The 17424-nt window shown below is 39.0% G+C and overlaps 1 protein-coding gene across 3 annotated transcripts in view; it reads left to right on the top strand.

Annotated features, from left to right (window-relative positions):
• col12a1 (collagen type XII alpha 1 chain) overlaps positions 1-15456 on the top strand; it is a 57093-nt gene extending 41637 nt beyond the window's left edge. For 2 of the 3 annotated variants that reach the window (XM_011490503.3, XM_011490502.3), the window contains 16 exons: positions 263-372; positions 5624-5782; positions 5994-6071; positions 6712-6798; positions 7241-7294; positions 7686-7781; positions 8074-8127; positions 8838-8891; positions 9170-9223; positions 9665-9736; positions 9804-9839; positions 9921-9987; positions 10082-10264; positions 10486-10563; positions 11523-11693; positions 14593-15456. In XM_011490503.3, the coding sequence (XP_011488805.1) occupies positions 263-372; positions 5624-5782; positions 5994-6071; positions 6712-6798; positions 7241-7294; positions 7686-7781; positions 8074-8127; positions 8838-8891; positions 9170-9223; positions 9665-9736; positions 9804-9839; positions 9921-9987; positions 10082-10264; positions 10486-10563; positions 11523-11693; positions 14593-14735 (1496 nt within the window). In that variant the 3' untranslated portion in view covers positions 14736-15456. Of the gene's footprint in view, positions 1-262; positions 373-5623; positions 5783-5993; positions 6072-6711; positions 6799-7240; positions 7295-7685; positions 7782-8073; positions 8128-8837; positions 8892-9169; positions 9224-9664; positions 9737-9803; positions 9840-9920; positions 9988-10081; positions 10265-10485; positions 10564-11522; positions 11694-13465 lie in introns of all 3 variants that reach the window. The other variant, XM_011490504.3, reaches the window with a different exon arrangement.
• Positions 15457-17424: the final 1968 nt, after the last annotated feature.

Below are 17424 nucleotides of genomic sequence, written 5' to 3'. Positions count from 1 at the left end.
ATCATCCAACTTTGATTCTGTTTCCTTTCTTCAAATGTTTCATGGAGATTTGTTGTCTTTAATAGAAACAAATTCCAGCATTGTGCTCCCGCTCGTGGAAAGCACATGGCTGTTTGCAGGAATGGTTCTAATCCCTGTCAGCCTTCCTTTCGTCTGTCCCCTCTGCAAACACATATGCTCTCTATAGTCCTGTCTATACTTGGCGTGCCTCTGCATTGTAACATACTGCCAGGGATTCATCAGAGATCTTCCCCTTTTTCAGCTTCCAGCAAAACACTCACGTTCTACAACAAGGACACCCGGGGAGAGATCCAGAGAGCCGTGTTCAATGAGGAGCAAGTGAAACGGGTTTTCCACGGAAGCTTCCACAAGGTAAACACAATGCAAGACCCTCAAAGGCAAAGGATGTGTCTAAATGCAGCCATTTGGAACATTTTCAAACAATTAGCTCTTTGTTTATTTAGGAATTTTAGATATTGCTTTCAGTCTTTTGAATTCCTTTTACACACATTTCCCTTTACGTTTTATGTTCTCTGCCTCATTTGATTTGGAGTTTTTGTTCAAAAAAGAAGCTTTGACTCACAGCCAGTCATGTGTGGTTGTCTCATGTTACCTTTCAAAGGGACTCAGCTTTTCACCATGGTGTCAGTCTTCTGTCAATGTAGTTGTTGGCCCATTTTTATGGTTTGACATTTAAGCTTTGCTTTGCTTAAATCAGGGATTTCAACTGGTCAGAACCGGCAGCTCCATTTGGCAATACAGACAAACTCCAGGGGTGCTATCTGGCCTATAGGGCCCCTACAAGTTGGGAAAAATGTTATACCCTTAATATAATGTTAAGTCAGAGGTGTGAGGGGCCGTAAGCTTGTAGTAAAGCTTGTAAACTAGGACTGGCCAATCCTGATCCTCAAGACCCACAATCCTGCCTGGTTACCATCTCTCCATGACCATCTTTCTGCTGATTGGCTGACTCAAGTGATTCCACATCCTGATTGACTGAGCACACCTAGTTAAGGTAGTCAGCATCCAGCAGTCCAGGGAGAGCTGGAAACCAGGCAGGGTTGAAGCTTCTGAGGACCAAAGTTGGCCAGCCCTGTTGTGAACAGATGAATGACGGGAAGGAGGGGCGGTGTTGCTCCAGGCCAACAATCCTGCCCACAACTCGAAATTTCTAATGAACTCCTAACACTCTGCAGAAACTGTGTCCTAAAAATGGCAAAAACTGTATAATCATAATTAAAGGAACACTGGGAACCATTTTACGGTAGATTAAAAGATGAGGTAAGATGGGTTAATATGTAAAGCAAAGCCTATTTGGTTAAAGTACAAATATATGTTTAAAGAGAGGTGGAAATTAAAGTATGAGTTGGCAGAACATTCTGCAAAAATGTTTGTCATGGATGTTCATCCACACGAAGACCAAAACTTCTCCTGGTTCTTATATCGTGAATGAAGTCATCAACTTTAATATGAAACAGTGGTCTTTTGTGAGTCACTTTTGCACATACACCAAGCTGGGTAAAAATAATAAAACCATTATTAGTGTTACCCAACATACAAGATCATCTGTGCAGTGGTGCAGACAAGAACAACCCAGTCATTGTAAGAAATGGATTTAATGCTTGTATCCAGATGTTTGCAACTGTCTTCATGACATATGTGCTAATATGTCTTCTTCTCTGTCATGGAGCAAATTAAGGACTCGTCCCGCGGGCCTCTTATTATTGTAGCAGTTAAAAAAACATCTCTTTAAACTGTTTTCAGATTCTTGTACCCAACATCAAATATAAGTTGCAAGATTGTTTGGGAAACATCTTTTTATTCCCTCGTTTATATGAACAGAAAAGCTGTTTGAGGCGCCTATGCACAGCTTAATGCAGAGCTTCTCCCGGGGCCTTCCAGGATGTAAAGATGTCTCTTTTTTCCAATGAGAAGCAGTAGTGAGTTTAAAACTTCCAGAAAGTTCACTACCTGTGAACAACAAAGGATAATTGTTTGGTATTTTCTTTTTAAGTTGCAGTACCAGTCATTTTTTTTTATTTATTCTAAAAGCGTTCCCAGTGGTCTTTTAATGATGATTGTGCCGTTTTTAGCCGAAATGACAAAACCTGTGTTGTTCAGAGCAGAGGTGGTTCACTAGAAATTAAGCTCTGAATGGGAGTGTTGGTGAAGAGTGAGCCTGGCCTTGCTTTCCGTCATCCTTCTATTTACACGTTCCCCTGTTGGCTTACACCCCCTTACAACCCCAACCTAACCTTACCGGTTCAATAAACATAGCGAGCAATACTGGAGCTACAGTTTCGAGCCAGATGCTATTTGTCAGCTAATGGATGCATCGGAATGGAGCGGAGCAGGGAGCTTGTGGTCCGCCCATTGCAACAACTATGTCACAGCTACAAGCTTTTTCCCTATTTTTCTGTCTGATTCACAACGATTTGAATAAAGAAATACCCAGAAATGCAATTTGAAGCTTATTTTTTTAAATATAACTCTTCTATCATCAGAAAATTGCCACAAGAACATGTTAACGTTTGTCAACGTTGAAAAATTAAGGCAAAATGCATTTCTGCTTTTAAAGCCTCGCACAGCTGTGCTCAAGTCTACAACCACAGTTGTGGTACTTTTTTAAGCTAATCGGCATGAATGACCCCCCCCCCCCCCCCCCCCCCCGCCTTGTTTTCAACATGCAGTGGTCTTATCCATCATCAAAGTTCACCCACTTCCTTACATTACAGGGATTAGAGCAATATATTGGCTCTGAGATCAGAGTTCGGTTGTAACTTGCTTTTAAGTTTGACTATTTAACATCTACACAACTAATTGCGGCGTAACTTCATGAATGAGTGGGATCTTGGAAAACTCCGGGTCAGCGCTGATGTAAATGACATCATTTAGTGCTGGTTGGCCTGGAAAGCAGCCCACTCTTTGAGTGAGTTTTGTTCTCCTCTGTCTGAGGCCAGTGGGGAGACTCTCGCATGGCTGTTTCACTGGGTGGCTATCTTGCGGTGCAGTAGTTGCTACCCCACGGCCTGGCGTGTCTGCAGCGGTCTACCTAGCTGCTTATTTGTTGGTCTGTTGGCTAAAAGCCGCTGCTGACTGCGGTGATGGAGTGAGCTTACATGTTGTCAGTGGTTTTCTAACACTTTGGCTGAATGCAGCAGTCTGTGCTGAAATCTCAGACATTGTGATGAGCTTCATGACAAATAAAAATGCACATGTATGGTTTTTTTGGAGTCTTTGGAAGACTTTGGAGGTCATTGAATGCATCTGCATGAGATGTTTTAGCTGATGTGAAGCTCCGGACATGTGGAAAAGCTCTTGAAGGAGTCCAGTATGCTGGTTTCTCATTGGCCCTTTGGGGAAATCTCCTCCCACACATGAATTGTAAAAAAGTTCATGGGAACTAAATTCAAGTTTAATCCATTTTAGGTAGATTTGTAAAAAGTTAAGTTGTTGGCAGTTTGAAAAAAAATGTTTGAGATTAGTTTCATGTTTAGACTAAGAAAATAAAGACTAAGTAGCATAACTGTATAATTAACAATTACAAATTATTCCGTTCAACGATTTAGTTGAAAGAACAAAAATTTGGCAATAGAAAATTTAAGAGTAAAAGTGGGAGGAAATTAATTAAGGTCCAAATTTCCTGAGGATACGTCCTTACAAATTTCTTTGTGATTTTATGGTCATTTGGCCACATTTTTCACTGATGCTATTTTTCTACATAAAAAAACTTTCTTTATGTACTTTGTTTAATGCAAAGACACATTTTTTGTTTGTTAAAGTGACTTTTTAATCCTTCAATCCTGCTAAAGACTTTGGAAAATTTGTGGTAATTATTTACCAAAAAACCCAAAACAACTCTCCATGCATGCTCCTCTGTTGCATCAATGACTCCATGATGGACTAATGCACCCCTTTGTTTTTCTGATGATTGACTTTATATGAGAACTGGACTGAGTGACTCCTCCCCAATTGCGTTCCAAACAGGAAGTACCCACTGGTCCCAAAAACCCGAAATTCCAAAGACTTCTATTGAGAAATAAACAGCTATTAATCAGTCATCATTTGTCAGAATAACTATTCTTGCTCTGTTACATTTTTATTATAACATGTTTTATTTATGATATTTTTGATGTAGTGCAAGCTGTTCACGTTATAAACTGAGCAATTAGATGTGGTCTCGTGTCTGGCGTGTGAAATGTTTGATTGACAGATTCTCCCGAGCCCTCTATCCAGTTGTAGGGGTGTGGACTTCCAACAGGCTCATTCTTGACTTAGACGTACTCGGACCAATCACTGCTTATTGACAATTTCTCGTTCCATTATGGTGACAGCCGTATTGTGAAAAAATGGTGAAGGAATTGACTGAATTTCGTTGGAACCATAAGTAAAAGATTTTTTTTAATGAGAGATGTCACATTTACTCTGTCCAGTTCTCATCTGCGGTCAAAGGATGATAGTTGAAGAAGGCTTTACAAGTAATAATCAATGTAAATTTCCTCATGGTAGGTATAGACAAACTAAAGGAAAAAGCACAAGTGTTTGTTCCATTCTCATATAAGAAAGCTCAAACTTCAAAACTTCAAATCCATTTTTGATTCACTAAAGCATGCCTTAAAAATGTGTTTTTTTTCTGAGCCATAAGCCAAGAATAATGAAATCTAACCTGATAGAAACTGCAAAAATATATCAGATTTATTCAAAAGAGATGGTGACAGTCACGCAGTGTTGATACAATGCATTACATAGTGTTAATTAACATCTGAAAGTCAGCACTTTGCTGCAGAGGGACCATATCGCATAGCACCAGCCAATTACGTAAGGGAGCAAAGGTTGCTCCACAGTTTTCCCAGAGCCTCGTTTTCCACTGAGTTGAGGGTTTTATTGGGTTTCCTCCTGGCGGTAATAAATACATGCTCATTATTTGCCGTCTATAATTAGGATTCAAAGTTCTCCGGGTGAGACCTCAAGAGTATCATCATATTTTTCATCCAGTCAAAGACCTTTAGATAAATGTCACCCCTCACTCTTTGTGGTCCACTGGATGGTTTGTTCTATTGCCAAGGAAGTTGACTGTAATTTTGTGACTGGTTGCCAGGAACTATAGCCTTGCCTGTGGTTGTTACATCTTTTCAGAGAATGTTAGCTTGCTTTTCTTGACACAATGAAGGCTTGTTTGACTGTTGAGCCGCAGAAAATGTGCAACTGTAAAAGGAAAGTATGGAAAGTGTAGGGCGCTTAATGGCATGCCACAGAAGTTATTGTTTCAAGATGTGGAACTGGCTTTCTGGAAGGGAAACTAGAGAACCTGGCACTTTGTTCATTGAGTTTTGTTATATAATCACTTACCACATTAAAAATTCCACCCATGGAGTGTTTTTGTTTGTGTTTACATTTGTATGGTCCAGTTACTATAAATGACATCCAAGTGCAGTCTTTTTCTGTGCCTGTACTATATTGTTTTATTGTCAACATTTCATGAAAACATGATGCTTTTAGCATTTATCCCATCAATTTTTTGGAGTATTTTAACGCCTTTTGTGTTTAAGCGAGCATCTTCTTTGTCAAATTTCTCAAGTGTTTTTTGTTCAAAATGCCCACCCTCCATCCTGTCTTTCTGCAGCTCCACATTACCGTCTCCCCAGAGAAGGTCAAGCTCAACGTGGACTGCCAAGAGGTGGCAGAGAAGCCAATCAAGGAGGCCAACAACATCACGCTGGAGGGCTATGAAGTGCTTGGCAAGATGGTCAAATCAGGAGGTGGAAAGAGGCAGTCCGCTACAGTGAGTGCAAACTCAGTTGACAAAGACTTGGAAGAGCATCACTTAATGTTCCAACTGTAAATTCTCCTGTGTGCACATGCGCAATCAAGCACGACCAACTCCCAAATAACGTCAGCTTGAAAGGATGACAGTCTTTTCCAATGATATACATTCTATCGTGGAATGGATTTGTAACACCCCTCCATGTTGTTCCTTTAATTCCTTTGTGTAGTTCCAGCTCCAGATGTTTGACATTGTCTGCAGCTTGAGTTGGATCAGCCGTGACAAATGCTGTGACCTGCCTGCTACGGTAAGAACAGGTGTCACCTTGAAGTCATTTCACACACTTATCAAAATAAGAGCTTTTGCTGGACTGTTTTACTAAGAAACAAACCCTTTTCCCCCCTCGCATCTTGTGAAATGTGGTCATTAATCTTCACCATGAGGTCAAGATTTGATGTCAAAAGTAAATTTTAGGATACATTTCTAAAACTTATGATGTTGTTCATTAACAAAAGCAAATCTTAGAAATAGGAAACTAGCATTGCGTGCAATTGTCCTCATTAGGTGGTTGCCAACAAGTTATATGTTGGTTTAAAATGCAGATTCTAAATTATATGTGTTTTTTTATTCCGTATAATGAATCAAACGTTTCCGCATATTTTGTCAATTACTGCTAAATTGACTATAATTTGCCTGAGATTTAATACATCAATACTCAATATATATCACATACCCAAATGCACTGTTATGCTTCTCCCTATGTCAACAAAAAAAACCCATTCCATCAAAGAACCTTCCAGGATTTCTAACTTTTAAAAGACTTTATCTTGGCAAAAAGATCTAATAAGGATGAAGCCATATAAGAACTCATTTAAAATTGATGTCCAACAATGCTTAAAGCTGAATTCATAATTTGTTTCTTATGTCCTCCTTTTCTTCTGTTTTAGAGAATTGAGTCCAAATGTCCTGCTCTTCCCCACTCCTGCACATGCACCCAAGACAGTGTTGGGCCCCAGGGGCCTCCTGGGCCTTCGGTAATGACCCTCTGTCTCTGCCTCTTGTCTGTCTTCGCTTGGTAATTTGCGTTTCCATCATAGATGTTTTGACGATGATGATTTCAGAGATAAAATGTCTACAGAGGTTGACAACTGCTGCGTCTTGTCAAGTGAAGAAGGCTGCTGAAGTGCTTTGCAGATGTCGATTTTTTTTTTCTCAACTAAATAAAGCAGCTGAGGATGAGACCGGCAGCACGCAAAGAAATGTGGGCTTGGGGAGAAGTGTCAAAAGATAAATGCCTGTCGGAAAATCATCAGCAAAAAAAAAACAAAAAAACAGACCTACAAAGTCTGGAATACGTGTACTTCATAACCTCCCTGAGTCCCAGCGAGGATTTCATATGGCTTTGGGTTTTAAGGCTTTTGGAATGTTCTCCTGTTGTTACACTCACTCACTGTTTCTGGATCTTCACTTTTCCAGGGCAGCCCAGGGTCTAAAGGACCCAGAGGAGACAGGGGAGACCCAGGCAAACCTGTGAGTTAAACGATATTTAAAGCATGCCATAAATGACCATTACATTTGTAGAAACTGCATTTGATAAATGCGAAACCCTGCTGACATTATTCAAAATGGGTAACTACCATGTAACGATGGTCAGACTCGCAGGATTTCAGCACGACAATAGTTGCACCAGCAAATCGCACACATCTGAATTCAGTTAACCACTGTATATTTTTCCACATCCACATTTAAAAGAGGCCCATGTCAAATATCTGAAGGGTCCATTTCCCAAAACTGTTACCATTCATTGTGTCTTTCTGCAGCCTTCAGAGTCTGATTGAGTTAAGGCTCTAAGTTTGTCTGGTGCATTCTTTTTAAAGAGTGCGGCTTTGCCACATCATAATTAAGTATTTGTGATCTGTAGGGTGCAATGGGTCCACGAGGTGAGCCAGGACTCCAAGGTGCAATGGGCCCACCAGGCCCACAAGGCCCTAATGGACTGTCTATCCCCGGAGAACCGGTAAACGAATCTCGAATGCTGAGAAATCCGATCATTATTGAATTACTTTTAATTCACGTCAAAAATCTTGCTTAAGGTGACTTTACAGTAAATTTTATGCTGACGTGACAGTTCAGTTTGTGTTCAATGTCTGCTCTGGGATGTATAACGAATGTCAAAACACATTACACTCCCATCGCCAGTTAGAAGCTCTTCCTTGTTTTCCTAATTCTCCTGTCAAAATATATCATCAATCACCCTAAAAAGGGTAAAAAAAGAAAAACAACAAAGTCTTTCTCTGTGCTTTCTCAAGGGTCGCCAAGGACCAAAGGGAGATCGTGGAGACTCAGGCCTGCCTGGGCTGCAAGTAAGTGTTCCACTTTCATTTGTGGTTTATGAACAGGAAACAGAAGCCCATCCATCCAGAGTCACAGCTCTATTGAGGACTGAACTCAGTCTTACAAGGCAAGATTGAAACCACACAAAGAGTGGGAGGTTTACAATACAATCCTTAGGGAGAATCAAACTCCCAATGCAGTCTTTGAATGATAAATGGTAGAAATCCAGTAAAGCAACTCAATTATTCTAAAATGTGGGATTGTGTTACTGAAGGGAAAGAAGGGAGTGGAGTATGTTCCTCTCTAGTCTTGTAACTGGGAGCATGTGATACGTGGAAAGATTTACATGCAACCTGGAGTTCTAGCATCTAGGTCTGAGACAAATAACCCAACAATTCTTTTGTGGATGAAAATGTTTTATGCCAAATGCTTTACAGTTGTTTTACATATTAACAATATTAAAATCTTCTAGTACAAACTCCCTTATGAGGAATATTTGGTAAAAGGCTAAATTTATTTGGCACAAATGGCTACAGCCTTAGAAGCAATCACATATTTGGACTCAAAGGAGAGATTATTCTAGTTTGTACAGCAAGTATTAAATATTATGTTTGGCTTTATTAACAGAAAGATGACAATGTTCCTGTATATCCAAGGCCAACAGAGGCTTTGGAGATCTGTATACATGTACAGTTCTTGATCATTAGTGCTTGATTAAGTGTGTTCACTTTTTTCCCAGGGTCCTCCTGGGCCGCGTGGTCCTATGGGTCCTGTCGGACAAAGTGGAGCACGGGTAAGATCTACTTCCAAGTCTGCATAGTTGACATAATGTTTTCAAAGCCCTTAAATGGATCCAGTTTTTTAATGTAAGATCTTGCATTTCATGAGACAGAAGTACAGTAAAGCGGTTGCAACGAATCCTAATATGTGTCAACCTCAATCAAGAAGCTCCTACTCAATAAAAATAAAAAAAGGCTGAAACTTATGATAAGTAATGACAGTGATGTATGGCACAAATAGAGTCCCCGGGGAGCTGTAACCTGTGTTTGACTGCATGGTGTTTCTATTTAGGGGCCACCAGGAAAGGAAGGATCATCTGGACCCAGAGGCCCACCAGGGCCCATGGTGAGTGTCTGTGACCTATGTTTTTTTTTCCAGACATCTGTTTTATTCCCTGATTTATCTACAACAATTACTCCACATCCATGTGCTGGTGAACACTGCCTCCCCACTGTGTCGAGGATGGTACATGCATCGTGTTTCCTTTCCTTGCGGTTAACAGAGGCCTGCATCTACTTAATGTGACCATCACGCTAACAGGAACCATGCCACAGTAGAGCGCATATGGCCTATACCATCCTAAGGGGCCCTAGAGCCACCGGGAGTACCTCATGGTTGGGGTGTATATGTGTATATCCTTTTTACGCTGCTGATGTGTTTCCATTTAAAGTTTAGTGTTCTTGGGAGTGTTTGCTTCTGCACAGCCTGACTTCAGGCTTGTTATGCAATCAGTGAGTGGGAGCAGTTCAAAGAATCCCATTTTTTGTGGATTCATCTGTTTTACAGGGAAGTCCAGGAAATCCAGGTGTACCTGGTATGTCTGGAAAACCAGGAAAGTCAGGAGAACCAGGAAGTCCAGTATGTATAGAATATTTAGACACGAGGGAAGAGGAGCCTTTACTAACATTGCTTTCATTGTTTAAAGGGACCTGTTGGCCTTAAAGGAGAAAAGGGAGAGCGGGTTCGTATTTCTGTTGTCTAGTATCTTTTACACATTTAATCTGTTTATATTCATCCTTCTCATAAACTGTCTGGTTTTCAGGGAGACTTTGCATCCCAAAATATGATGCGCTCCATTGCCAGACAAGTTTGTGAACAGCTCGTGAGCAGTAAGCCCAACATTTCTTAATCCCCCTGGAATTTGACTGTACTTAAAAAAACACAGCTTACTGAAAACCATCTGGTTTGCTTCTGTGCTTGCAGGTCAGATGAGCAGAATTGACGGGATGCTCAATCAAATTCCTTCTGGATATCGTAATGGCAATCCAGGCCCGGCTGGTCCTCCTGGTCCCCCTGGCAACCAAGGACCTCGTGGAGAGCCCGGACAACCTGGAAAATCTGGTTTCCCTGGAAGCCCAGGATTACCTGGAAATCAAGGAGAAAGAGGTCATTTTTTTGCATTTTTAAACAGTAAATATATTTTAAAATAGCAACAACAATCAACAAAAACTTTAAATATGAAGTGATAAAGAAACTAGCAAAATAGTTGTGGATTTTTTACATTTATATCCTCATTAGCACTAAAAATATCAAGCAATTTTTGCAGGAGTTGACTGGGTTTTAGGTTCTGGAAGACATTTTTAAATGATCTTTTAATGCTTTGGTAGGGTTACCAGGAGAGAGGGGGGAGAGAGGACCTCCAGGAGCAGATATCAGAGGACAAAGAGGTCCACCTGGACCAGCAGGTAACCATCCCAATATTTTTATTTTCTTTAATCTTCACCTGAAAGAAAGGCTGTTTTGGCTTTTATAGCCAAAGAAATAATTAAAAATAAAGGTAAAGCTATTTTTTAAGCCTGAGGTTCTTTGTTGGTCTCCAACTGTTTTAATTTACACACTACTTTTCTGCAGGCATCTGTAGTACTCCCATCGCACCCATTTTAAATGCACATTCCTATAAAGGGGGCTTAAATTTGCCTGCAATAAATTAGGGCAGCTGCAAAACATATATTTTTTAGGGAAACTACAATTCTTCCCTGCTTTCTGAAAGATTTATGAATGCATATCGTGACCCCCTTACGTTGTGTGAACATAGGTGTGAACAGCTGTCTCCCCTTTTGTCGGTTTTCAATCCAAAAGGTTTCAGTTTGGGTCAAATTTGAGAGATTTCCCACTTTTCCTTGGTTTCAGTGAATCAAAATTGTCCTTTTCTTTGGGAAAAGGTCAAAAAAGTGACAGGAAGTTCCTACTGATGTTTGACCCACAACAGCAAACACTTGAAGGATTCTGAATGAAGTGAAACTACCAAAGACCCGTGGGAGGAAGTCCACTCCGATGACTCACTTCAGTGTGTGTGCTGCTCCGGGTGTGTGTGGGAGAACCGGATTGCTGTACAATGAGCTTTCTTTGGTGGCTTCATTGACAACACATGGCCTCACTTATGGAGAGAAAATGAGGGGGGGGGGGGGAGATTCCATTCTGAGTCTTTGCCGTCTAGACAGATGGGGCCGGGGGTAACTCCACTCAACCCCAGACTGCATCTCCATTTTTTGTTTTGTTTTTGTGGGTTGACTACTCTAATTGAGCCATTTAAATTTTGATGTTGCAGCAGCACAGCAGCTCAGCATTTGCCCTCATATTTCCACACATGGTTTATGGGTGATGTCAGTGGATTTTGTGCTAAACTTCCCCCTTTTAATTTCAGGTCCACCAGGGGAGTCTAGAACAGGTCCCCCAGGTTCTCCTGGCTCTGCTGGATCCCGTGGCCCCCCAGGTCGTCAAGGTAATCCAGGTGTGAGAGGACCACCAGGACCCCCTGGATACTGTGACTCCTCTCAGTGTGTTGGTATTCCTTACAATGGACAAGGATACACAGGTATGGCCCCCACCTTCAAGGTTAAGGACTTACAGTAAATTAAATTAATCCGACTTGTTACATTAAATTATTGGCTGAAACGTGATTTTGTTGTGATGGCTTTTCAGACAGTCAGTCCTCTCCTCACCATTAAGGAATAAGGAAAATTGGCAATAATAAGGTGTTAAAGACTTATTAATAGGCAAATAAGGTTTTTCGATTAATACCTGCAGACATATAGTGCTGGTAATTCAGATGTGCAGCAAGAAAACACACATTTTTATGAACAATTTAGAGTATTTATAAGTAGAATTGGGTTTACAAAAATTAATTAATCAAATCCAGTTGACATTTACTCACAAAATGCAAGAGTAGCTGCGGTTACATGTGCAAAATATCTTTGATTGGATCAAAGATTGAATTATAGTTGAACTGTGTACACGGGCCACGAAAAACTTTATTCATTTACAACAAACGTTTACATACGCCACACTTTCGGTTGGAAAAAAATCATTTGGACTTGCGCAGAACTCTCTAAAATACCGGAAACACCTGTAGGAGAAGAAACAGCGAGTTCCGTTTGAAACAAACAAAGCTGCAGCATAGAGCGGGATGATCATATTGTTATAATTATTTTTAGGTGCTTGTTCGTTCATATTTTTTTAAAATCCATTTTTCTTGGCAGAACATATTTTTATAAAAGTTTGAAATTATTTGATATTATTTTCTTAAATCATCATCTTCGTAAAACTCCTTGGTCAAGAGCTCTAAAGTTTATAAATTAAGCATAATTTCTCTCTATATGCATGTTAACTAAAGTTTAATTGAAGTGGATAGTAAATAATCCCACTAGTTCATCATAGGTCAGTCAGTATTTACTGTTCACAGTAGTTTAGATGAGAAATACATATTTCTCTCCGGCAAACATGCACTAATGGGTCCCACATAGGTTTCTGTGGGCCTTTTCTGGCCTTTTGGCAGTGAGGCCGAGTGCAGGTTCATTTAAGGCCGTCCCTGTTGACTGTGCAAAGCCAAGTGGAACTGTCCACCAAGGGGGCCTCACCTGCCACACTTTACTATGGGAATCTCAAGGGAAGTTTGATTTTTCAACACAGTTGCCCCCAATTGGCATGTTTGCTGGTTCTACACTCCCCAAAATGGACTTTCTTACCTTTATTCCACATAGTCCATGGTTTTCAGCCCTTAGATTAATGCCTCGATGCAATGGTTGTGCAGCAAAAGCAATAATAAATGACGATGTTACATTGAGTCTGAAAGGCCATTACAACACAATGAACTTAATAAAATGCTTTGCTTGTCAAGTTCTGCAATCCTAAACCAAACAATATAAAACAAAAAAGGCAACATTTTTCATCATCATTTTGGCCCTCGGTCCTCTGGATTTGATTTCTGATCATTCTAAACAACTTTCCCATTTTGTGCTGAAGGTAATATTGGCCCTACGAAGTTTCTGATGGCAACTCACATTTGTCTATTGACTGAAATTTAATTCTTGACAAGAACCTAATCATGTCAATTTTGTATTTTTTTTTGGAATTATTTGTTTGAGGACGTTTTATGGATGTAGGCTCAAGCCAAAACTTGACAAGCTCATTCTTCAAAATTCTAGTGGCTTAATTGGAATCTTACAAAATGGGTTTGGTTTAAAGAATATTCAAATATCTTAAAAAATGGCTAATATTGCATGTAAAGAGCTAATGATGTATGGTGGTTGACATTACATTGAATAATGTTTTCAGAGAAAACTAACACCTTCTTTGAACTATTTTCAGGTTTGGCATAATAAGCTTTCTAAGCCATCTGTGCCACTTACTCTTGGCTCTGAAGGCCTGTTTCTGAGATGTTTGCCATTATGCTTTGGGGCTTGTAAGGATAATCACCATGGACATAATTAACTGAACATTTAAACAAGTATCATGAAAGTCAGAAAAAAGTGAAAGGAGCGGACTGGCACTAACATCATCTCACAGCTGCAAGCTACAGTGATGGCTACCTGCTGGCCTGGTTGCATTTTGAACCACAAACCGCTGAGGAATATAAACAAAAAAAGAAAAGACTGAGAATCCCGACAATGGAAGCAGCATGTACAAACACCAGCCAAAACGATTACTAACAAGGAGGATGCCATAATGTTAATGTAGAGGTGATATGTGTAAATAGAACATTTCTGTTGTTGCCATGTAAATGATTGTGTAAACCAGGGTGTTTCACTAAAACTCATGATAACACATTAATGGAGCTTGTGCCTCATAACCCACTGCTTACGTACTTACAACCAGCATAACCTCTGTTAATGACTCCTAAGTGCCTTATTCAGCTCTACTCCACAATGAAGCATGCTTTTACTAAGTTTTTTCAATTTTCACAAAACTAAATGGAATTTTTTTAAACTAGTTTTTAGTTGTCTGTACTGTACCAAATTTATTTTTTGTTTTGTTTTGTTTTTTTGCTGAGAAACTGGTACTTTTGCATCACATTCTGGAGAAGTTTTTACGTCGATGAGCTGATTCTAAGTTTAAAGGGGAACTTTATTTAAAAAGCAAATATTGATTCGAAAATGTCCATTTGACAACAAATGCTAGCAACCTAGCGTTAGCTCCAATTAGCTTAGCATGTTGTATGGTTTCATTAAGATTTGTGGCTTCCCAAATATTGTCCCCATTGGGTAATTGAAATGCTAAGCTGAGCAAATTACAGCTGTAGTGTTTAATGTCCTGTAGCCGTTTGTTTGAATGTCATGACAGCATGCATTTTTGGTGTTAGGGTAGTATTTTGACACAAAACCTTTTGTGTAATGTAATATCATTTAAACCATGCATGTAAAAAGTTGTAGACAAGGTATTTTTTTCTTCTTTTTAAATGTTTTTTGTTATTTTTGATTGGCTAAATATTTTTCTAGCTCCACGCTACCAGCCTGAACCTGATGTAGCGTCTATACCTGTGGAGCCAACTGAAGAGTTTGAGACAGTACAATCATCAGGTTATACAAGGAACCAACGGGGAAAGAGATCGCTACCACTAGACAATTCAGGAGCATCATAGCTCCAATAAGGAGCTCAGAGTACTATTGGGGACAAAAATGTCACTTTTTTTTTTTGAGTAAGGATGAAGAAATGCTCAGAACAAGACTAATACATATATGGGTTTGATACCCCTGGTTATATTGAGCATATATTTTATTGACATGAGAAATTTTTAGCAAAATGATAGCTATCTTTATGTTACAAACCTGTGTGCTTGCAAATGCTTCCCTTCCGTGTCTGTGTTTAATGCAATGACAACTTTTTTTTTTATCAGACTCCAGTGTGTAAAGCACTAATCATGTGAAAATCAGCAAAAAAGATGAGCAAAGTCATTGATTTGTATTTTTGTTTTTTAATTAAGAGCCCATAAAGTTGAAAAATGTTGGGTCATCATTGCAACTAATTGAATCCAAATGAAATTTTCTCTTAAAACAAATCTTCAATGGGATATTTCATCCATCCTGCAAACAGTATTCAGATGTACAACAATAAATTTTCTGTTTCTTTTTTTTTGTTCCAAAAGTGGAATTGCATGATTGTGTTGTATATTTACTGAAGTCAGAATATATTGTTGTTTTCTGTCAATGCAGTTTGGATTTGGTTGCAGGACTTTAAACATAGGATTGCTTTTCTCATGTTTTAACTGCACATTTTGTGAAATCCACACAGCCTTATTTTCTTATTTATTTCTGAAATGGAAGAGGCATTTTTCAATAAAACTACTGAAAATGTAGAACTTCTTTTGGCTTTTAATTGACTTTTTTACCCTAACTGGTGTCATTAGTTAGTATTTTGAATAACAGGCTATTTTTTGGTAAAACTGTCAAAAATCAAAATTTCCAGCTGTTTTAGATTCTAAAATCTACATGAAAAGGTTTATTTGGTCATCTGCACTGAAAGGAGGCTAACATTCCTTCCACCATTAGGTCTTTAAAAATATGCTTTGAAGTTTAAACCTTTATTTTGACAGCGAGAGATCTTTTGGAACAGTCCAAAAATCAGTCAAAGTCAAGGCAAGAAAAAAAGTGGAACCTCAAAAACATCTCAAACATGTCAGCTGTGTCACAGACTCTAAACTACTTAGCTTTAGCAACACTTCTATCACGCTGTAACAATTATGCTTTGATATTTCCAGATAAAAGGCGAGCATTTGGGCCAAAAACAGGATTATATAAGGATTTCCACCCACCATATCCTATAAGGAAATAAAATCCACTTGGGTTGTGAGAAACAAATTTTTCATGTGAAGAAAAACCATCCATAAAAGGGAGTTCTGCACAAACTAGTAGTAAGGGTGTCAAGGTTAGGTATCATGGTCAGGGTCACCATAGTTAGGAAACCTGAAAAAAAAACATTTCTATTATTTAGAATTTGTTTAAACAGAGCACCCATGAAATATTTATTTCCAAAATCAAACTTCAAAGAAACACCAATATAAATATGTTCATATTCATGGAATGTTTATCCATTTTTCATAGATCCTAAATTCCAGGGTTCCCAGTCTCTTTAGGAGCCATAAAATAAGGGCTTTTACAAAAAGATCTATCTATTTCAGAACTGATTGTTTTGTTTTCTGCGATGTTTTAAAAAAGCAACAGCCAAAAATGCTTGCACATCAGCCTAAATCTTAGAAATACATGAATGTATGAAATTGTTAAAACCATAACCAGTTAAACTAGAGTTGGCACACACAACCTACATCTGGGAATTTGACTATGAGAACAAGCTGCAAGAACTTTGGAAGTCAGGAATCTCAAAACATAGAAGCCAGTAAATATATGACCTTGGATCGACTGATCCTAGGAAAAAGAAAAAAAAAGCATAAAAACACAACTTTCTTGGCACACTAGTTCCTACAAAAACTGGGAACACGGCAGTCCCTTGAAAACCAACGCATGTGCAGTTGTGGAATAGGGTTGAATGGAAATTGGGTTCTTCCAAAATAAGATGCTGAGGACAAAGAAACTTGGAAACTCTGGGAACTTCTGACCTTTAGAGCACATAACTCTTGAAATTTAAGACACTGTTTTCTGAACCACCCGGGAACACAGAGCTTATGGAACCATAAATTCTAGAAATATAAAACCAAAGGAATTCACAACCTATAGAAGGAAAGACACCAGAAACATGCAGAAAGCGTGCACAACATTGGTATAAAAAAGAAGGTCCTGGGTAAATGAGAAGATTTTGGATTTGAGGAGCTGCTCCAAGATAAAATAAAAAGTAACTGAGTCAGTTTTAACAACTGATCAGAATGGTTTCCGGATATTTTCCAGTGCAGGTGTTATGGACATGCCTCACCAGGATAAAGGTTTATTGGTAGACCAAGGAGGTGCTGGAATTTTTGTACTGTTTCAACTGTGAATTGTTTAACAAGAGAAATGAATTTCAGAAGGCCCCAAACCCTAAAAGGAAGTTACTAACCTTAAACGATGTATTTGATTTAAGTTTTGAAAAAGTAAAACATATATATAAATAAAAAGGGTTTATTAGTCAAAATTTGATTCTAAAACATCAGTGAGCTGGTAGTATCTTATTGGGTTGATAAATCAAGTTTGGGACAATTTCGCATAAAATTACAATTTTGGTGAAGTGTTGGCTAGAATTGATGGGAGGTTAGCATTTTGTACCTTTTCTACACCTCTAAGACCGGAAGTCAACTATCAGAGTCATGGAAGGGAAAACCTTTTTAATCCTTGTGCTATGAC

This window comes from Oryzias latipes, chromosome 22 (assembly GCF_002234675.1).
Source record: "Oryzias latipes chromosome 22, ASM223467v1".
In the NCBI taxonomy this organism is placed as follows: Eukaryota; Metazoa; Chordata; class Actinopteri; order Beloniformes; family Adrianichthyidae; genus Oryzias; species Oryzias latipes.
Note: the sequence above shows the minus strand (reverse complement) of the source record. Positions and strands in the feature narration are given on the sequence as shown.